The following is a 22,596-nucleotide window of genomic DNA, read 5'->3' on the forward strand; positions in this document are numbered from 1 at the left end:
TTCTGACAGTGGCTCTCTCACTTTTCTCTCTCTCCAAATCCTAAGGGGTGATCCCAGTATAACTCACCCCTGAGAGGGGATGCACCCTCTCCTCAGGGCCTACCTGTACAACCTCTCTTACTGACTCCAGGCCCATAATGAGAATTAAAAAACAGCTATGCCTGGAGGAAAATTGCAAGGTTTAACCCAGAAATAAAAACACAATACACAAAAGGAGCTCAAGATCTTGCTCAATAGTACAAGCAGAAATAGGTAGCATATATGAAGGTGGGTCCTTAGGAAATTAGACCAGGGAGGATGAATTATTATTTTTGGATAGGGCCAAATTTATCAATATGAGTATACTCCCTGTGGACTCAGGAGCACCCCAACTTGCATTTCGTATCAATGAAATATATATTTCTTTACTGGAATCCTGACAAACATGTTTTAAAACTCTCCATATTTCTTTTGTGCACTCATCTTTTGTAGTGACCTGAAGGAATCTGTGGTGGTGACTCTTTGATCATGAAGTCTATTGAAATGAAATAGATGGACACCCTACTAAGATACTTCTTAAGATATATATCTATATATATACGAAATTCTGGGTCTGTCGGGCAGAAAACTAACACAAGTCATCATAACAGGGATTCAGATCCTCTTTCCCAGTCCTTGATATATCCTACTTTATAGACAGGAGGCTTCAGCTGAACAGGAGGCTGGGTCCCTTTGACAAAATTCCTCACAACTTAGTCACAAGGATATACAATTAATCATTCCCCAGAAGTCCCCAAGGGAGACCTGTGGCCACAAACCAATCAAATCTCCTTCAAACTGAGTCCACCGTGTGTGGTGGCATCATCGGAAGATAAGGCTGCTGCAACTACAGTCTCACTTAGGGGTGGTTCCGAAAGATGTGGTGAAAAGAAATCTCCCCAGTGGGCAGAGTCTAAGGAGGTATATTTAGGTGTTGACTTTGTGAAGAAGAGACACATCCTCAGTTTAGATTTGTCTTGATTCATGTCCAGTAGCTCAATGAATTGACCAGTAGTAGGGAGCTAGAAAAGAGTAAGACTGGAAAATTGGTGACAAAAAGGTCTGGAGGAGATGTAGATGGATGGAATTGTAGGAATAGGTAGTGAATGGAGTTTACAAACACTCAACGGAGAATAGGACATTAGAGGGATGACAACCAGTGAGATTTGGGTATTTATTCCTTTGGCTGTCTGTGCTGAGCCATGTAACGGCCATTACAACGTTTCTCTTCCTAAGGCCACAGCTCTCATAAGGGTGGCCTTTTCTGCCAGGGTCTGGTAATATAACCTACCCTCATTATAGGCCTGGAGTGATGATGACTCCCTACCATCACTAGTTACAGGATGCCTCACTCACCCTACTCATGTTTTTATAGTCTTGTTAGTAGACTCTCCTCAAGTGTTCTATTGTTTCTTGACAATTGACGTCTGTTTCTTGAGGGGACCCTAATAGGTCCCCACAACAACCATGATCATAAACTCCATGGGGGGAGGGAATTTAATCTCTTTTATTTGATGGTGCTATCCAAGCATCTAGAATGATGTCTATTGCACCACAGGTTTTCAATAAATGTTTATTAAATGAACATATGTAGCGACCACTTTTTCTCCATTAGTCACTTTCATGTTAAAGTCTATTATGATTGATTTAATATAGTTTGACCAGAATTGTTGTGCTTTTATTTGTAATTCGTTAAAGAAGGACAAAAAATAATAAATGTCAGGCAAAAGCAAGCAAACTCTTCGTTATGTGCACGGAAATCCAAGATGATTAACATGAACATTTGTTGAAACAATCAGAGAATTCGGCAAGAAACAGTGTTAATATTTAAAAACCAACAGCCTTCCTGTAAAGGTCTACGCCTGGAGCCCCTGTCTCCACCCCCAGTAGAACCTCCACCCTGGGCTCCAGGGGCTCTGGGACCAGGCTCAGGGGTTGGTGAATCCGAAGGCTGTAAAGGGGAGAAGTTTCCAGGTTGAAAAACTCTAATTTTACAGCTATATAATTTCAGTCCTAAATACTTCAGTCGTCATGGCTGTTTTTTCCAAAATAAAACTTACTACATAACTCCAAAATTTTTTCACACTTCATCTAACTAACGGTAATTTTAATATTTTCAATATCCATTCCATATTCAATTTTCCCCAATCTGTCTACAACTGACTCACAAAAAAATGCTATTTCAATCATGAGCCAATAGAGGACCACCCTTCGCATTTAGTGGCACAGTTCAGGTTTAACCCTTAACTTCTTCGGGCTACGGCTCAGAGAGCACATCATTCTCCAGCTTTCTGAAAAGCGGAGGCGCTGAGAGAACAACCTCAAAAGGGGCGCCGAGGCCTATGGGAAATGTAGTCTTGAATCCTTCTGGCTCACCGCGCGGCACTGGGAAGGGGAGTCCGGGCCCCCTCTGCGCATGTGCAGCCGTAGCCCCGCCTCCTCCCTCGTCTTCTCCAGACTCCGCGGTTACCGTAAGTTGCCTGAGTCTCCTCAGAAAGTAAACGGCGCGCCTGGGGTGAGAGTGAGGGGGAACCCTAAGGGCGGGAGGTTTGGGGCCCCCGTCGCCCCCAGCGCCATGTGTGTGCCCAGGCCGGACCTCGGCGGGGTGGCCGGTGGGGGACCTCGGGCTCCCGGGGCGCAGGTGCGGCGGAGCCCGTCAGGAGTGGGCGCTGGGGCGGCCCGGGCGTGCGGGGACCGTGTGCCCGGCTCTCCTGCAGCCCGACCCCAGAAAAGCCCACGTCGGCGGCGGGAGGCCGGTTAAAACGCGGACGGGGCCCGAGTCTGCGGGGCAGCCGAGCTCCGGAGCCCGAAAGGCCCAGTCAGTCCCGGCTCTGTCACCTCCGAGCAGGGGCGACAGAAGGGCCTGGGTCAGCGTGCTCATGTGGGCGTGAGATTGATAGCGCCGTCTCACGGCGTCGTTTTGAGGTCCGAGTCATCGTTGTACAGTATTTAGGCGAGGGCCGGGTAGGAAGCCCTGGGTAAGGGACAGCTGCTGCCGTAGTTGGAAGTCAGTTTGTTGGTGTCGCTGGATGGCCTGATGTGCCCTCACGACCGCTTCCCCAGCAGCCGAGGCTCAGGTCAGTGGCCGATGTGCTCGGTCAGGAGGTCGCAGCGCGGGATTTGGGTTCAAGGGCAGGTGGCTTCCCTTCAGCCTCAGGCTTTGTCTGATGTCACACCTGCCCAAGACTGGCACTGCGGCCTTCCTAGCTCTTAGGACCGTGGCCTGTCCCCACATCCCCAGGGATGTAAGGGAAGGGATGTGGATGGAATCCCAACATGTGTCACATGTACCCTGGGGTTTCTAGTGTCTCTTCAGGTCCCTTGGGTCAGACAGACAGGCCTGGCCCCTTCTGCACTGACAAGATGTCCTTTAAGTCTGATATTATAGTGAATTTTAAGAGTCAGTCTTTGGCCTCTAAAGTGAATTTATTTCCCAGATCCACGTGCCAGTTTCTTTCAACATAGCAACCCTTGTGAGGCAGGAAGCAGGGGCCTCTGTGCAGGCGTCTTACCTGGAGGAGAGCACCCCTCTGACCTTAGACCTCTCTCCAGAGCTTCAGAGCGGAGACAGAAGAGCCCAGAAAGAGCAGGTCCTAGATTTGCAAGGTCAGAAGCCGTTCTGATCTCCTTGCCCAAAATGAGCCAGACTTGGTGATGATGCCACCTTCAGGAGCCACCACACCATGTGACAGTCGGGGGTTTGGGCCGTCCCTGAGAAGAGCAGATGAGCTGGGGTGGCCCAGGGGCAGTCTGCTCAGGAAAGGCTGCTTTGTTGGGGAGCTTGTGAGGGCGAGGTCCGGGGGACAGGGACAACCAGGCAGAGGGCGGGGGTTCTGGCTCTGGTCCCCTTAAATGGCCCCTGCTCTTTACAGAGGCTGCGCTGCTGTCAGACGTGTCCATCACCACATGTGACATTAATGACATCATCCTGACCTCGCAGGATCCCAGAATAATGATGCTTGAAGGATTTTCCAAAGTCATCTACTTGCAACTCTCTTGAAAACTTTGAAGACATTGGGCCTGAAAGTTTCAGTGACTTGTCCAGGGAAACCTGATTTGTGACAGAGTCAGAAGGAAAACTGCAGTTCCCTCTCTCATAAATAAGTCACCAAAAGTATCTTATCAAAGGGGCCTTCTGAGGAATACATCCCTGCTGAAACGAACAATTAAAAAAGTTCCTGCCTTCAGGCATCCCATCTCTTTTCTGTGAATTGTCTGTACCAAGAGGTGAACAGTATTACTGAGAAAAATAGATAAATGATGTATACTGACTATTTTTCTTCTAAGTTAATTTTAATGAAAGAATGGTGTCTTATCCTTTCGTGTAGTTTAATTCAACTAATCTGTTGTTTTTATTTCTTGCTGTTAGAAGGACCCATGCGTTATTATTAATATTTTTTTTAGGAAGATTAGCCCTGAGCTGACTGCTGCCAATCCTCTTTTTGCTGAGGAAGACTGGCCCTGAGCTAACATCTGCCCATCTTCCTCTACTTTGTATGTGGGACGCCTACCACAGCATGGCTTGCCAAGCAGTGCCATGTCCGCACCCGGAATCTGAACTGGGAAACCCCAGACCACCGAAGTGGAACATGCGCGCTTAACCGCTGCGCCACCGGGCTGGCCCCCGTGCATTATTATTAAATCAATCAAGAAAAGTTTATATTCATTCATTAAAAAACTGCAGATGATCATTTCAGAGTCACACAAAGACAGGTGGTGCCACCTGTCTGTCATCCTCCTCATGCCTTTTCCAGGCACAGATGGCCCTATGTCTAGGGGAGGATGATCCCCAGCTGAGGTGCTGAGATGTGGGGAGGTGACTCTAGGAGCTGTGGCAGGTCAAATCTCAGGACCCCTGTCTTCTTTCTGTCCCCTTAGCTGAGCCACAGTTCTCTACACTCGCCCAGGAGCCACAGAAAGTGAACGTCCCTCAGGTGAGCGCTTTCTCCATTCCCCACTTTGTATTGTAAGGGATTTATAGGTTTAGAAGGATCCATGCATGAAATGGAAAAAGGACAAATAGAAATAGATCAAGTCAATCTTGAGGGAAAATATACCCTGTCTGACTATTAACTATGATGTTTGCTGTCAGCTTTTGTAAGTGACCTTGTCAGGGTAAGTAGGTTCCCTCCGGGCACCAGTTTGCTGAGATTTCATGTTAGTCATGACTGCAATGCATTATATTGATTCCCTTTGTGCAGCTATTGGAGTAAAGCTATAGTTTATTTCCTTCTATCTATGGATACTGTAAACGGTACAATGGATTTTCTAATATGAGCTTGAATTCCTGTATAGACCCTAGTTGTTAAGTGTGGTAAGTTGCTTCTTACATATTTTCCTAGGGCTTTTTGCTAATATTCTATTTAGGATTTTTATTTCTGTATCCACAGGTCGGATTAGACTCTACTTTCTAGTTTCTCTGTTCAATTATGGTATCAAGGTCACAGTCTCATAAAAGAAAATGGTTCTGCTCCTTTTCTTTTCTAATAATTTAGATAAGGAAATTGTGTTACATATAGCTTTTGTGAAACTCACCTGTAAATTTGAGCCTTATGAAGACTTTCTGTGTGAAGATTTTGATTAATTTATTCATCATAAGGCTATACCAGATTTGTATTTTTTTCTTGGTATGACTTTGGTCATTACATTTTCATAGAAAACTGTTCATTTTTATGTATGTTTTTCAGTGTATTTTCATGAATTGATTGATATTATTCTCTTAAGGTTTCAGTCTTTTATCCATTGTATCCATAATTTTCTTTTCTGATCAGCTTTTAAATTCTGTTTTAGTATAAAGCTGCTAATCAGAAAAGGACAAAATGTGTTCTAGTTGGTTCAATCTGAACCCTAGAATTTCAGTATTGGGGGTCTTGATATTTTGTGCTGGCAGTGGACTGTAAACATCGGGAGTAGAGGAACAGGCCCTTGCCATATTGTGCTCTCTAGCTCTGCACAGCCCCCTTGTCAGCACCATTTGCTGCAAGACTATCCTTTCTCCATTGAATTACCTTGGCACCTCTGTGGGAAATCAACCAGCAACGTAGGTATGGTCTGTTTCAGACTCTGTTCACGTCTTCTTTGTTTTTTTTAACTTTGCCATCCCTGATGGTGCATTTGGTGCTTCTGTCGTAGAGGGAATCCTGGGCTGGTAGACTGGTCTTTTTTTTTTAAAGCTTGGCACCTGAGCTAACAACTGTTGCCAATTTTATTTTCTTTCTTCTCCTCCCCAAAGCCCCCCAGTACATAGTTGTATATTCTAGTTGTAGGTCTCTCTGGTTGCGCTGTGTGGGATGCTGCCGCAGGATGGCCTGGTGTGCAGCGCTAGGTTCACTCCCAGGATCCAAACTGGCAAAACCCTGGGCTGCCAAAGCGGAGTGCGTGAACTTAACCACTCAGCCACAGGGCTGGCCCCTGTTCACTTCTGATGGTCTGTGTTAATCCTATTGCTAATACCACACTGTCTTGATGAGTGTCTCTTCAGTAAGTCTTGAAATCAGGTAATGAAAGTCTTCCAACTTTGTTTTTTTTAAAAATTGTTTTGGATATTCTAGGTCCTTTGAATCTTTACAGAATGTTTTAAAAATCAGCTTTCTTATCTCAAAAGAATCTGCTGAGATTTTGGTTTTCATTGCACAGACTCGGAGAATTTGTAGTATAGATCAATTTGGGGAGAAATTACATCCTGATCATGAGTCTTCTAGTTTATGAACACAGTATCTCTCTCCATTTAGTTCGGTAATACAGAGGGTTTAGGTTTTTATCCTTCTGAGTCAAAAGGAGAGTTTAGACTTAGAGTTGAAAAGAATAATTCTGTCTGCTGTTTGAAAATAGACTCTAGTGGGGCAGTCCTGGAAGTAGATACAATGTAGGAGGCCATTTCTGTAGTCCTAGCAAGGAATGATGATCATAAGGCCGTTAGTTAACTTTGAAGTGGTTGGGTTGTGGGTGTGATTGAAGGTAGAGCCAAGAGTCTGGGGGAGTGTGTTTCCTCCTCACAACCTTGCAAATAGAGTGTGCATCAAACTTTGGATTTTCACCAGTGTGACTTACAACTGATCTCAGTTTAGTTCTGTAAGCTTTGCTCTTCTCATGAATAGGTGGGGCATCGTTGTTTTTTGTTGATAGTTCACTATAGTTCTTTGTTGTTGAACACTTTATCCCTTATCCATTCTCATATTTATGTGCTGATTTTAATGACTGTATCCAGTATACCCTTATAGCCCTTTTTCTGTGAAATAAATTGTACAATATTCCTGCAGTTTTTTGTATTTTTATCTTGCTCACGATTTAACAAAAGTTTTTTTTGTTATTATTATTTTTGGTGAGGAAAATTGTCCCTGAGCTAACATCTGTTGCCAGTCTTCCTCTTTTTGCTTGAGGAAGATTGTCCCTAAACTAATATCTGTGCCAATCTTCCTCTATTTTATATGGGCTGCCACCACAGTGTGGCTTAATGAGCGGTGTGTAGGTCTGTGCCTGGGATCTGAAACCGTGAACCCCAGGCCACTGAAGTGGAGCGCACGATCTTAACCACTACACTGCCGGGCCAGCCCTGGCATTTGATTTTTATGTTGTCAAATTTAGCATCTTTTTCTTTTCTGATTCCTGGATTTTCAGTCATAGTTGGGCATTTCCCACTCTAACGTTGTAAAATCATTTTCTGTGTAGTCCTCTAGAATGTGATTTTATTTCTTGCATTTCAATCTTGAATGCATTTTATTTTATCCTGCTCTGGCTTGAGAGATCTGACTATCTTTTCCCAGGTGGCCTCCAGCTATCCCTGTGACATTAGTCTCCAGCCTTTCCTTGCTCATTTGAATGATATCGCCTGTGTTCAAACGGGAAGTTTACTCTGTTAATCGTTCTTCCCACCACACACTTTGTTCCAGGTCTTGTTCACTTGAAGCTTGGACTTCTTTCTGGGTTCTCATCAGTGCCTTGCTCCTTCTTGCCCACTTCTCTGTTTGCATTAGATTGTGGGCTACATTGTCCTGTCTTTGTTATCTAATACGACCTTACCCTCTGTCTTCCAAAATTTGTTCAACTTTTCGGGTAGCCTTCTGGGATGTTTCTCTGCAATCCTTTTTTGTTGTACTTTTATAGTAGGTTTTGTATTTTATCTGAGTGTGTTTATGGAGGCAGGGGATGTAAATGTCTGTGCCCAGGCTGTTCCCTTGAACTAGAGGAGTCATTAATGCTTCTAAATCTCTCTTCTCTTAATTTCCAGTACTTTAATCTTTATGCTTTCTCATTCCACCAGTTAGAAATTCTTTCTCACCCTTCATGGCCTGTTCATTTTATGCTTGCCTCTTCAATTTTGCTATTTCCCTGAATTCTGTATTTAGTGCCTTTTCTCTCCTCAGTTTCTATGTCCTTTCTCAACCAGGCCTTTTTCTCTGATGACTTCAGTTGCCATCTAAATGACTAATGTCTCCTAAATTCTAATTTTTGTTTTAGACCTCCCTCTCTGTTTCAAAAGCATGCAATAATAGTGAAATAAATAATTCCATTTGTATGTTCTACCAGCATTTTGGGTACAAATGAAAAACATCTGCCTCACCGTGACCCAACCTCTGACTCTTATTTATTCTTTTGGTCTCTGTGTATGGCATCAGCATCCACCCATTTGCTTGTGGAGCATCTCTGTGTGTAGTTGCACAAGAAAATGATGACCAGATTTTGTTTTCTGTAAGAATTAGTTTCCCATTCTTTATCTTTGTTGCTTTGCCTTAATATCATAATTTCTTAAATTAGGTCTTTTGTTTTGCTGCTTAAGACCTTGTCCACTATTCATGTAGAGCAGTGGTTGCAAGCTGCAGTCAGTTTTCCTCCCCAGGAGACATTTGGCAATGTTTGGAGATAGTTTTGATTGTCACAACTGGGGATGGTGCTGGCAACCAATCAGTAGAAGACAGGGATACTGAAAAAGATCGTAAAATACACAGCACAGTCTTCCACAAAAATAGCATCGTCTGGTCCACAGTGTTGGTAATGCCATGTTGAGGAAATCCTGTTCTAGAGCATTGCTCCTGAAATAAAACTCCAGTGATGTTTAATGCCTCCCTGGGCTTACATGCGTCTCCTGCTGGTTTCCTATTACCCAGAAGAGATCTCCAGGCTGGGGTGTGTATACTCTGCAGAGTGCTCAGCGTAATCCATTGGTGTATGGGAAATATATACAAGAATCCTGTTTATAATAACTTTACCTAAAAAAATAAGGCATTAAGGTTTCTCATTATTATATTAAGCGACAATATACGTATATAAAATAAAAATAAATATAAATAAATCGGCATGAGAATAATTTTTTTTTTTTACTGATGATGTACGTCTCCTCAAAGTATAAGACAGAATTAGGGCCCCGTGATGGTCATCCTTTATAGCATTTTGTTTTAAATTGTAAACAGTAAACATAGTAAGACTTAGTTTCTAAAAGTGTTCTCTATGTCACTGCTTCTGGACCCTCACATTGAATAGAAATGTGCTATCGCAGGTATCAGTGTCATTCAAGGATGTGACTGCGGAATTCCCCAGGAGGAGTGGCAGCAGGTGGAGTCTGCACAGAGGACCCTGTACAGAGATGTGATGATGCTGGAGAACTACAGTGGCCTTGTCTCGGTGGGTGAGCAGACCTTACCATGTGACTCCCTTTAGTCTGCAGATTTTGCTTTTTCTTTTTTAACTATTAACCAGTTTTGTCGAGGTGTGTATAAGAGAAAATAAAACTCAGCACTTTTCAGTGTACAAGTGAGTGAGGTTTCAAAAATGATATAATAGATGACCATTATCAAAATCATGATTTGGAATATTTCCGTCATCCCAGAAAGATCCTTGTACTCCTTTACGGTAAGTCCCCTCCCTCCACCCCTACCTCTCTGATGCCTGAGAACAATCACTGGTCTGTTTTCTATTGCAATAGTTTTGCCTTTTCTCCACTTTCATATCAATGGAATCACAGACTCTTTTTGTGTATGAGAAAGATTGGCTCTGAGCTAACATCTTTTGCCAATCCTCCTCTTTTTACTTGAGGAAGATTTTAGTTGAGCTAACATCTGTGCCAATCTTCCTCTATTTTATGTGGGCTGCCACCACAGCATGGCTTGATGAGTGATGCTAGGTCCATGCCTGGTATCCGAACCCATGAACCCCAGGCCACCAAAGCAGAGCCCACGAACTTAACCACTATGCCACCGGGCCAGCCCCAAGTATAGGCTGTCGTTTGTCTGGCTTCTTTTACTCAGCAGAATGCTTTTGAGACTCATGCATGTATGTGAATCATTAGTTTATTCTTTCTGTTCTGAGTAGTGTTCCCTTGTGTGCATGAACCACAGTTTGTTTTCCTTTCAGTTGATGGACACATGGCCTTTTTTCCACTTGGGGCAATTATGAGTAAAGCTGCAATGAATATTTACAAACGATTTTTTGTGTCAACGTGTTTTCATTTCTCTTGTGTGAATACCTAGGACTGGGCTTGCTGGGTCTTCTGGTAAGTTTATCTGTAACTGTGTGAGAAGCTACAAAAGTGTCCAAGCTGGCTCTACTGTTTTTCATGCCTATAAGCAATGTCTGAGAGTTCTCACTGCTCTCTGGTTACCAACAGATGCTCTGGTAAGTCTTAATTTTAGCCATTCTAGTTGGTGTCTGGTTGTATTTTACTGAGTTTTAATTCGCATTTCCCTGGTGACTGAGTGTTGAACTTCTTTTCATTTGCTTTTTAACCATTTATAATCTCCTTTAATGAAGTGTCTGATCAAATATTTAGCCCATTTTTTATTGTGTTTACTTTCTTTTGGTCTTGTTGAGTTGAAGAAGTTCAGACCTTTATCAAATGTATTTTTGCAAACTTTTTTCTCCATCTCTAGCTTGCCTTTTTAAGAAGAAAATGTTTTCAGATTATTTTTGGCTTTTACATATACTTTGTAAATAACTTTTTATGTGACATAATTATAGATTCACAGGAATTAGCACAGTTGTACTCTTCACAAGTTTCCCCCAATGGTTATGTCTTAGATAACCATAATATAGTCTCAACACCGGTAAACAGACACTGGTACAATGTGTGTGAATAGCTTAGGGCCATTTTATCACATGTGGAGATTCGTGTAACCATCACCACAATCAAGATACAGAATTGTTCTATCACCACAAAGGGTTCTCTCGTGCTGCCTCTTTATAATCATACCTGTCCTTCTCCCACACCTTCGCTAATCCTGCCCACTACTTATTAGGTCTTCAGCTCTATAATTTTTCCATTTCAAGAATGTTATATAAATGGAATCATAGACTATTTGATGTGAGATTGAGATCAATCCAAGTTGTAGTGTGTATCAGTTGTTTCTTTTATTACTACATAGTATTCCACTGTGTGAATGTGTTGTAGTTTGTTTAGCCATTCATCTATTGAAGAACTTCTTGGTTCTTTCTTGTCTTGGGCTTTAATGAATAAAGCTGCTATGAATGTTCGTGTTCAGGTTTTTAGGTGAACATAAATTATTATTTCTCTGGGATAAATGCCCAGGAGTGTGATTGGTGTTGTATGGCAAGTATATATTTTGTTCTTTAAGAAACTGCCAAACTGTTTTTCAGAGTGGGAGTACCGTTTTGCATTTCCAGCAGCATTGTATGAGAAAGCCAGTTACTTCCTGTCCTTCCTAGTACTTGGTATTGCCACTATTTTTTGTATTTGTGGTTATGTTATAATAGGTGTATAGTGATATCTCCTCATGGTCTTAATTTGCATTTCCTTAATGCCTGGTGATGTTAAAAATCTTTTCAGTGTTCATATGCCATCTGTATATCCTTAGACAGTAAGATGTCTGTTCATGGCTTTTGTGCCTTTTTTCCATCTTTATTGACACATAATGACAAATAAAAATTGTATATATTTGAGGTGTACAACTTGATGTCTTGATACAGGTATATATTATGAATTAATTGCCACAATAAAGCTAATTAACATATCCATCACCTGACATAGTTACCTTTATTTCTTTGTGGTGAGAATACTTAAGATCTATCCTCTTGGTAAATCTCAAGAATATAGTACAATGCTGTTACCTATAGTCACATTGCTGTACATTAGATCTCCATAACTTACTCGTCTTGCATAACTGAACTTTGTGCCCCATTTACCATCACTGCAGCCCCTGGAAACCACCATTCTACTTTCTGTTTCTATGAGTTTGACTGTTTTAGATTGCACTGAGATCCCACAGTATTTGTCTTTCTGTGACTGGCTTATTTCCCTTAGTGTAATGGCCTCAAGTTTTATCCATGTGGTGCAAATGTCAGGATTTCTGTCTTTTCTGTTTGGCTGAATAATATTCCATTGTGTGTATATATACCACATCTTCTTTACTTATTCATCCATCAGCAGACATTTAGATTATTTCCATATCTTGGCTGTTGTGAATAATGCTGCAGTGAACGTGGGAGTGCAGATAGCTCTTTGAGATCTTGATTTCTTTTCCTTTGGATATATACCCAGAAGTGGAATTGGTGGATCATAGGGTAGTTTTATTTTTAGTTTTTTGAGGAACCTTCATACTGTCTTCAGATGGCTCTACCAATTCAGATTCTCATCAACAGTGTACAAGGGTTCCGTTTTCTCCACATCTTCACCAATACTTGTCTTTTGTCTTTTGGTAATCACCATTCTCTAACAGGTGTGAGGTGATATCTCACTGTGGTTTTGATTTGCATTTCTCTGAGGATTAGTGATGTTGAGCACATTTTCATAAACTTGTTGGCTATTTGTATAGCTTTTGAGAAATGTCAGCCTAGATCTTTTGCCTATTTTTTTAATCTGGTTATTTGCTTTTTAGCTATTGAATTGTATGATTTCTTTATGTATTTTGGATATTTACGCCTTATAATTATTATTATAATTTGCACATATTTTCTCCCCGTCTATAAGTTGCCTTTTCACTTTGTTGATTGTTTTCTTTGCTGTACAGAAGCATTTTAATTTGATGCAATCTCACTTGTTTATTTTTGTTTTCATTGCCTGTGCTTTTGGTGTTATATCCAAAAACCATTACCAAGTCTGATATCAAGGAGCTTTTTCCCTCTGTTTTCTTTTAGGAGTTGCCAAGGTCAACAATGACTTCCTTACAGCTAAACCTAATAGACATCTTTCCATCTTTGTCTCACTTGACCTTACAGCGGCTGTGGATGATGATAATGTCCTCTTGGAGACACTCTCTTTGCTAAACTTTGAGAACTCAGTAGTCTTCTGGTTTTTCTCCCGTGCATATTCAATTGTAGTACATTGTTTTAGATTTTACAAAGGTGCCCAAAACTCAGCACTCCTCAACTGAACTTCAGTCTTTCTCTGCAGATACTTTTTCTCCTATGTCCTCCTTCAAAATGAATGCCTCCAATTTGCATAGATGCTAAAGCTAAAGACTCAAGCAACATCTTTGAATCTTCCCTCTCTCTTAGTATCCAATGTCTCATCCCACCACCAACCAGTCAGTCAGTGCTGATTATGACAGTCTCTAAATAGCTCTCAAATAGTTTCACTTTTCTGCATCCTTTCTGAAACCACCCTAGTCCTAATAACCAACCAAATAACTGAATTATCTTAATGACCTTATGCTTCTGAGCCTTGATATCTTGGTTTGTAAAATGGGGCAATTAGAATGAACACCAAGTATCTTCTTTCTCTATATTCTGTGATTATAAGAATTTAAAGCTAAGGAGAGGCTCAGGGAAAAATCAATTCTAGTGCTTTGGGAGATGATCTCACTTTCTCCATTTATTTATTTATTCATGCATTTATTTATCCTTCCTTCCTTAATCCCTTCCTCCCTCCCTCCCTCCTTCTGGGAGCATGCAAACTTAACTACTCAGCCCTGGGGCCAGCCCTGCACTTTCTCCATTTAAATTAACTCTTGGGGTGACTCAGATTGTGCCTCATATCCTCCCATAGCACTGCTTTGTAGGACAGTCTCAGGGTCTTCATGACAATTTATAATGAGGCCCTTTTTCTTAAATAGGAATCTGCTTTATGCCACGTTTTAAACTCTAGAAAATATTTTAAAATCAGATTCTAATGTTGGTAACAATTTTACCTTGCTTTGTTAATTTGTCTGCAAGCTCCTACTGAAAATGTCACATGAAACAAAAAGGTCCTATGTAAAAATTTAGTCCATCTTTGTTAACTCCCTCTTGAGAGTATATAAAAAAACCTGGATAACAGGAGAATGTTGATGAAGATTGGGGGGAGGGGCAGTGATGAAGGAGTTTGGCTGATTTTCAGCAGAAGTAAGGTGAGAATAAAAGCATTATAAAAGAAGAGTAAAGGATTTAGGTCAGGGCTTTCTATGAAAAAAAATTAAAAACCATAAGCAGATGGAAAAAGTTGTGATATGATATGGCAGATTCCACTAATCAGTTTAATAGACAGCCATTTTAATGGCAGAGAGAGTAGAATGCAAAGTGAGAAATTGGAAAATGTCAAGGAGGCAAGAGCCAGAAAAGTCAGGGGGGTCCCTTCCTGTCCTGAGGATTCTTTTGGTTCTGCAGTGCATTAGCCCAGCTGAGTGAAGACCTGGGGAGGATATCATATATGCTCTAAAAGGGGCATCCATCAGCTGCAGGAACATGTGCCGTCTCTCCCCAAAGCTCATTAGCAGATTGGTCATTACTCTCATTAAGAATTAATTTTCTAATTCCAGGGATGGAACTCTCCTCTGCTTGAGTCAGGTTTCACGCAAAAACAGACGCACTTGGTGTGGATAAAACACAAGTGATGGTTACTGCTGCCTCCCATCTTCCCAGGACCCAGTGGGAAGGAAAAGGGAGGTTCTCTAGCAAAAAGCAGAGCTAAGGGTGGAGTTTTCCAGCTCTCCAGGCTGGGTGCAGGTCCCACGAATGAGGGAGAAGTGCGATGCCATCTTGCTGGCAGCCTGAGACCTTGAGAAAACTAGGTCCTTCTGATCTGGTTAGGGAAGACACAGTACTTCCAACAGCCACTGCCACAGGGCAACAGCAGCATCACAGATGAGATGAGGATCCTGTTACCTCAGGACCTCCCAAGGAGAGAGAGTTTGGGCTCCTACCATTTCTTGGGATAACTTGTTCCTGGCCCTTTGGAAAACGCCCAGACATCCCAAGGCTAGACTTCTAAGGAAAAGTAACTTGCCAGTCCCCTTAAAATATGTAACTAAAAGCTATCTACACTTTTATATTTTAAATATATTGTTGGGGCTTCATTTCAAATTGGTATACTGTAAAACTGTTTCAGATAGCTTTAAATCCAAGGCAGTGGCTTTCAAACTCCTTTGACAGCAACTTACAAAAAAAAAAAATAAAATAATTTTTATATAAACCACTATACAGACACACACACACACAAAACTAATACAAAAGTTTTATGAAACTTTACTTCCCCTTATTACATGTGATACCCTCTAATATTATCTACTCCATTTTGTTTCATTGTTTATTAAGTGCGTGTCATAATCTAGTCACATAGGTCAGGACGTGCAGTTTGAAAAACACTCTTCTCAAATTATGGATTCCACGTACTCTAGCTGGTAGTCTCTTGTCCAGATTTTTAAAAGGCTCATCAAAAAGCAGGATTTGCTAAAGGAACTTCAGTCCCCATTACAGCACTGTCTTTGGGATTCCTACCATAAGTTTCCAGATGAATAAGCAGCTTTTCCTTTGCAGAATTGTGATGTAAGTTCAAGAGCAAGTGCACAGGACGTAAAATAAGAATAGAGTTGAAAAAGGAGGAACATCTCCAAATGCAATGTGTGTCCCTCTGGAAAACATAAAGCAGCCTAGAGTGAGGTGAGGGAGACAAAACAGAAAAAAAAACTAACAGAGAAAAGATCAAGCTTGCAGCATCATATCTCCAGGCTTTGCAAGGTGCACTTGTACTTTCAACCCCATGAGACAGAGTGATGTTCAGCATGACTCCACTAATCATGTGGCCTTGAGTATCTCAGCAGACATCAGTTAAGTCATTTAAAAGGATAACTGCAACTTAAATTAGTTCATCCTATTTATGCAAAAATGGTAAATTCAAATAAGCAAGGTAATTTGCTTCTATTTATTTCAATTTTAAAATTTTTTTAATCACTTGGCATCTCAAATCAAAGCAAATGGGTAATATTATCAATTATATCTTAAATACGTAAACATATGAACTGATTTAAAACTCTTATTTGATATGCACTTGTTAACATTTGCACTAGAGTAGGGAACCACATTCAAGACTTAAAACTTAAAACAGGGTCATGTCCTTGAAAACAAAAGAACGTCGTCAGAAAAGCCCCCTTGTGAGAATCTAGCAACAGAGTGAGTCCCTGAAATCTGTTAAGCTATTCCACAGGGAAAGTACGGTAGATCACACTAGTAAAGGCAAAACTGTGGAAGCTTATGAAATATTTATCAAGGGAAATGTTTGATAAATAATAAAAATATTCAGTTTTAGGAAGGAGTATGATGAGCTTCAACATGGTTGCACTTATGAGCACAGAACTTTCATAGGAAAGAAAGAAGTAGAAATTTATTGAGTATGTTTTGTCAGGCATCACTAAATACTTTCAAATACATTATAGCATTGGAAACTGGGAATCAGAGATGTTAAGTAACTTGTCCTAGGTCACACAGTGATAAATGACAGAGCTAGAATTTAAACTTGATCTTCTAATTACACATCAGTTTTTTTTCACGTTGATAATCATTTTATCCTGAAGCAGTACTCCAGATATGATAATGCTTAAAATATTTGCTTAAGCATTTCCTAGGATTTCTGATCAAGGTGAATTCAGATTTCAGTTTCAAGGCTAATGAATGATAAAGTGATCTTTAAAATAAAGAAAATAGATTATAAATATGCATGCATTCTGAGTGGCATATGAATCTCTCAAACATTTGATGAAGTGTTCTTCACGTCTCATGTAAGGATGAAAGAAATTATCTATTGTTGTGTAACAAACCACACCAAAGTGTAGTAGCTTAAAACAGGAACTTTTTTTTTTTTTTTTAAAGATTTTATTTTTTCCTTTTTCTCCCCAAAGCCCCCCAGTACATAGTTGTATATTCTTCGTTGTGGGTCCTTCTAGTTGTGGCATGTGGGACGCTGCCTCAGCGTGGTTTGATGAGCAGTGCCATGTCCGCGCCCAGGATTCGAACCAACGAAACACTGGGCCGCTTGCAGCGGAGCGTGCGAACTTAACCACTCGGCCACGGGGCCAGCCCCAAAACAGGAACTTTTTATTGTCTCTTATTGTTCTGTGGGTTGGCTGTGGTTGGCCTGACAGTTCTCTCCTGGGGTCTCTTAGGAAGTGCAGTCAGATGTCAGCTGGGACTGCGATCATCTATAGGCTCAACTGGGCTGGACTTCAAGATGGTTCACTTCTAGGATGGCAGGGGATGCTGGCTATCTTACTTGGGGCTGCCAACTTGAGGGCCTACATGTGGCCTCTTTATGTGACTTGGGCTTCTCTCAAAGTGATGGCTGGGTTCCAAAAGAAAGCATCCCAGAAGAAATGTTCCAAAAGACCTAGGCTTCTTATGGCTTAGCTTCAAAAGTCCCAGAAACTCTCTTCCACAGCACTCTGTTGGTTGAGCCAGTCACTGAGGCCTAGGCAGAGGGACGTAGACTCTGTCTTTTGATATGAGAAGCAGCAGGCAATAAGGGAGGGAGGGAGACTGCCCATCTCACCTTAGTCTTTAGCCTCCCATCCTGGCATCTCTACTTTATGCAACTGAGTTAGAAGGGGAAATATATAATACAACTACAATAACACAAATTATTGTGTGGTGTTTTCCTATTTTTTTGGCACTGTCTCTTTCTCTGGAAGCACAGCCCTTCTTAAATGAATGAATAAATGAAAGTCTCTGGTCCTCCCCTTCCCATTCTACTCTTTTGTTCCCTCGTTGCCTCTCTTCTGTTTTCTATCCTTCTTTCTAACTGAAGATAAAGGGTGTAAAAACATTTTTTTTTTAAAAGAAGCAATGTACTCTAATCAGTTAATTAACCTTATGGTTAATTTCTCCCCAAATCTACCATTTGATATCTGCCTGACTGATTCAATCATCATTCTATATAGGAAGGTAATAAGATAATTTCTTTAAATGCAGGCAAAGGAACAAGAGGGAAAAACGGGAAAGAAAAAGTAGGTTACCAAAGGAGGAAGGAAAATATAAATGGGAAGTGAAACAAATCAGGAAGGTTGAATGATATTAAACCCAAAAGGCTGAAAAAACAAAAGGAAAGAAGCCAGATTCTCCCCTTATAATACTGTGTCCATCCTGCCTTCCTTTCCAGTCCATTGCCACCCATCACTAGCCGAGTCTAACCTTGTTTCTTAATGCCTGAATTATTGCTGTGTCATCTTACCTACTCTCCCTGCCTACGGTCTTTATCCTCTTAGAAACCATCAAAAGCACCATTTTCCTCATGGTGCTCCCAATTTAAACAAAAAGAAAAAAAAGAAACACTAAATGACTGCTGAAGAATGAAATCCAATATAAGCATTTGAATGATTTTCATAATCTGACCTAACCTTCCTTGCCATTGTTTCTCAAGTCTTCCCTACATGAAACTATTGACTCAACCAGGACGCTCTACTCACTGAATCCAAATACACAGAAAAATGAGCCTAGATCCCACTGTTTATTACATCATGAAAAATATCAAACCTGAAACAAGGAAAAATAATTAATAAACAGCAAAAATCTGTTTCACAAAGCAGTGTGGCAACATTGTAAGCTTATAATTACAGCACTTGTGGTCCAGATCACTTCTTAGGCATACAGCCTTCTTTTTGTCTTCTGTCCTTTGCTCTAACAGATCCTATCACCAGGAGTTTTCCCTGCTGCTGTCTGCCTTAGCAAATCCTGTCTCACCGGAACCCGCAAGAAGTCCTCCTCTTCATGGAAACTGATGGTAGTTGATTAATCTGGAAGAAGTGTGATTAGCAGGATTATTCTGGATCTGAAGTACCTTGTTAACACTACAGCATCTGATTGGCTTCTCTATGGAGACCTAAACACTAAAGTTCCATTTCAGTTTTTACTCTCTAAATTTGTTGAGTATACAGTAGTTTAAAGGACCGTTTCACCCCAGTTTGATAGATAATTCAACTAGCATCCAATCATTTGTACAACTTTGATTTGCAATAATTATGAACAGTAATTAGAGAAACAGTTAAAAAACACCATTGCTAATATAACTCTGGGAGCATGATATAAGTGGGCTTTTTAAAAAATAGGGTATTTGAAGATAATAATGGGTGCAGTCCATGATCAAAGAGATCTTGTGATAAGAGAAGTTTATTTTCAGGTATAATTAAAGCTGTAGATACCATTTTGAAAGTACAGACTTTAGGGAGCAAGGGAAGAGAGTTTTTGAAGCATAGTATAAATCAGGAATAATTTCATTGATGATTATGAAATGCCAACATCCATTTTATTATGAGGAGCTGTCTCCTTTGTAGTTCCATTGATTCCAGGAAAGCATTAGTATAAGACCAAAGGCAGCTTTGCGACGAATGCTTTTGAAGGGTATTAAAGAGTAGAGTGATTGGCAGTTAGCAAACATAAAAGTGAACTAATGAGTGAATGTTCTGATCACCCATAGAAATTGTACACTTCAAAATATCTTATTGAAAAAACTAATTTTCGTTTTCACGTCCAATGTTGAATGTGCATGCAGTTGTTTTTATTGTTTAATCTATTTTCATTTAAAACTGGGTAAAACTAAACTTTTTGGAGCAGTTTACAAAGGTGATAAAATTATAACAAAAAGTAGGTTATCAGAACAGGAGAGTGGAGGCTTCTGGGGCACTATCAGTGTTTTGTGACTTGACACGGGTGGTAGTTCATTTTCCTTGTTTATTTTTTATGCATTTTACTGTTCATGAAGCAGTTATGTAGAAAACCCACTGATAGTAGTGCCCCGTTCACCTTCAAGACTTTATTAGCCCACGGGTGTCAATTACTGCCATAATCTGGGCTTTGCTCACGTTCCCTTTTGCCCATATGAAGTGGTTGTACATTAAGAGATGACTTCTTGGGGCCAGCCCAAGTGGCCTAGTGGTTAAATTCAGTGTACTCTGCTTTGGCGGCCAGGGTTCCGGGGCACAGACCTACATCACTCAGCAGTGCCCATGCTATGGTGGCAGCTCAGATAGAAGGAGAAAAGGGGGAAGATTGGCAACAGATGTTAGCTCATGGCAAATCTTCCTCCACAAAACCAAAAAGAGATGACTTCTTGTTATAGAAGAAATAGTGAGCGTGGTCTGGCCCTCGGTGATATTTCAAAACAGTCCTATGAATGGACATGAGAAGAGGTCCTTCTTCTGCCAAGGATCAAGTCTTATACTTTGTGTTATTTAAAGTACCTGATGCAGTGCTACAAAACTAGTGTGTATTCATGCATTCATTTGACAGATATTTATTGACTTACCTACCACTTGAATCCTTGGAAAACTAGAGCAGTTTGCCAACTAATATAGTTAAATGATAGTTTATAAGTGCTATATAGACACTAGAGATTCAGCAGTTTCTCCTGCCTATCAGATTTATTTTGGCTAGTGGATATCACTCTCACTCTCATTGAAGTCTTAGAAAGGGATTCTAGAAGAGGATTGACCAGTTAGAAGGTGGAGACTTAATAAAAATGGAAAGAGTCAAAGACAGGAGGGATAAAAGCAGCAGAGGAAGAAGGAGGCAGAGACTGGACAGCCAGCAAGTCCTTAGTGCCCTGTACAGTTTAAGTTGAGTCACGTATTCTTCCTGTTTTCTTGTTAGATCCTTCCTCTTGCCCATGAACCCACCTGGAGGAGTCAAGCCCAGCATGGATGCCAGTGAGTTGGGTCAAAGCCAGGGAAAGGTCCTGGGATCAAGAACTGGATGAGTAGAGTGAAAATTTCTGATCAGCCAGAAGTAGAAAGAGCCAGAAGATAAACCAAACCCATTTTCCAAGGAGTGCCAAAGGTGAAAAGCAGGAAATCCAAAATACTCATCAAGACCAAAGGGGGAGCACAGAGCCAGAAGCTGGGAGGAGAAAGGGAGTCAAGAAAGTCAATGCCAGGTAAAAACAGAAATAGAGACTTGAATAAAAACAAAGCACAAAATGAAATGAAGGGCCCAAGACAATGATTGGGAACATTCCTTGAGGTTCGATACTGGATTTTGTTGAGTATGGGTTACTTAATTTAAAAGCACAGGCTCTGAGCAGGTACATTCCCTCCTTATGACTTTATTTCCCACCTAACTGATAGTCCACTATTAACCAAGGCATTAAAAACACTTAACCAAACAAGATCTGGAAGCTGTTTAGGCAGTCCTGCTAAGGAACCAACTTAGTCCAGACTGATTTTGCCATGACGATGACCACATCTCTTAAGGACAGTTCTCTCTAGATTCCTCCGTTGATTATTTTTGGAAACAAAATACTTGAACAAATGGTCTGCTTAAATAAATGGTTCAGGTGTGAGCACCCTAAGATGCTGGCAGGTGGAAATGCCTCACTTACCAGCAGGAAACTGACTGAGTGCTTACCATGTCCCCTGCAGCATGCTCACCCAGAGTGCTTTAATATAATATCCCAGTGTATTTAACATTTTAGTCCATTTGGTTAAAATCAATTAGGTTTTTTTGAGGATCTCGATCCTCCCCCACCCAGTTTAAACCATAATCTCCTGAAGACTAGGATTATCTTGCTATATTCTTTTTAACGCCCCTCATTTCTAGTCAAGCCTCAAAATGTTAAGTCTGTACTGCAGGTTCATAGCACCTCAGAGATCATCTCAATTCTCCCCGCCCCACAGTGGGAAAGTGACTTGTTCAGTCAACATGGAGCAAAGTCACCCTTAAAATAAATGTTTTCTGTTTTTATTCTTCTTTTCCTTTCTGCTTTTCAGAGACAAAGCACAATAATTTGAACTTTTCTGCTATTGACCTACACTCTACAGGCACTCTATAATAGTTGAGCCAGGGCTTAACAAAGGACTTGGTGGGGGGGAGGTGTGCTTGTGTGTGTGTGTGTGTGTGTGTTACACAATGTGATTGCCGATGTACAGTGGGAAAGTGGAAAGAATGTTTAGGCACATGCATATTTATATCAAAGAGATGGTAGAACCCACAAAAAAGAATTCATTTTTTGTGGTCTTAATGTTATGGTTTGGGGAGAGGTTTGGGGAGACAGAAGAGGAGCTGCTAATAGGTGGATTCATATCTTTCTGGGGAGGCTCAGTTTTGAAGACAACTGAAGTCTCTCACAGCATTGGGATATTTCATTCTAGAAAGGAGAAAATACAATACCCATCCCCCCCTTCCTCCCTCCCCACTTCCTTGGTGCCCTTCCAAGGTAGGGCCCCTTGGTGCTGACTGCTCAGTCCTCCCTCCAGGGAGGCTTACCAAGGCCAAGAGGGCCAGAGGGGGCTGCTGCCAGAGATACTGCTGATCCGGCTCCTCACCCCACTTTCCCTCTGCTGGTGCTTTTGGTGGCATTGCCTCTTCCTGACGAAATTAAAATTACCACTCTGTAGTAGGGGACGTGTGTACCAGCAAGCATCAAGTTGATACACTAGTTACCCTCTGACTGCGCTG

General features: G+C 41.1%; 1 protein-coding gene across 15 annotated transcripts in view; it reads left to right on the forward strand.

Annotated features, from left to right (window-relative positions):
- Positions 1 to 2,408: 2,408 nt before the first annotated feature.
- FRMD3 (FERM domain containing 3) overlaps positions 2,409 to 22,596 on the forward strand; it is a 382,586-nt gene continuing 362,398 nt past the window's right edge. For 3 of the 15 annotated variants that reach the window (XM_070495929.1, XM_070495931.1, XM_070495917.1), the window contains exons 1-4: positions 2,496 to 2,836; positions 3,891 to 4,245; positions 4,897 to 4,952; positions 9,512 to 9,636. Coding sequence is in view for 7 of the 15 variants with exons in the window: in XM_070495917.1 (XP_070352018.1) it covers positions 9,604 to 9,636 (33 nt within the window). In the remaining 8 variants the exon portion in view is untranslated. Of the gene's footprint in view, positions 2,837 to 3,890; positions 4,246 to 4,896; positions 4,953 to 9,511; positions 9,637 to 10,481; positions 10,627 to 18,832; positions 18,929 to 20,793; positions 21,077 to 22,596 lie in introns of all 15 variants that reach the window. The other 12 variants (XM_070495925.1, XM_070495926.1, XM_070495928.1 and 9 more) reach the window with 11 other exon arrangements.

Source organism: Equus asinus, chromosome 23, assembly GCF_041296235.1.
Source record: "Equus asinus isolate D_3611 breed Donkey chromosome 23, EquAss-T2T_v2, whole genome shotgun sequence".
In the NCBI taxonomy this organism is placed as follows: Eukaryota; Metazoa; Chordata; class Mammalia; order Perissodactyla; family Equidae; genus Equus; species Equus asinus.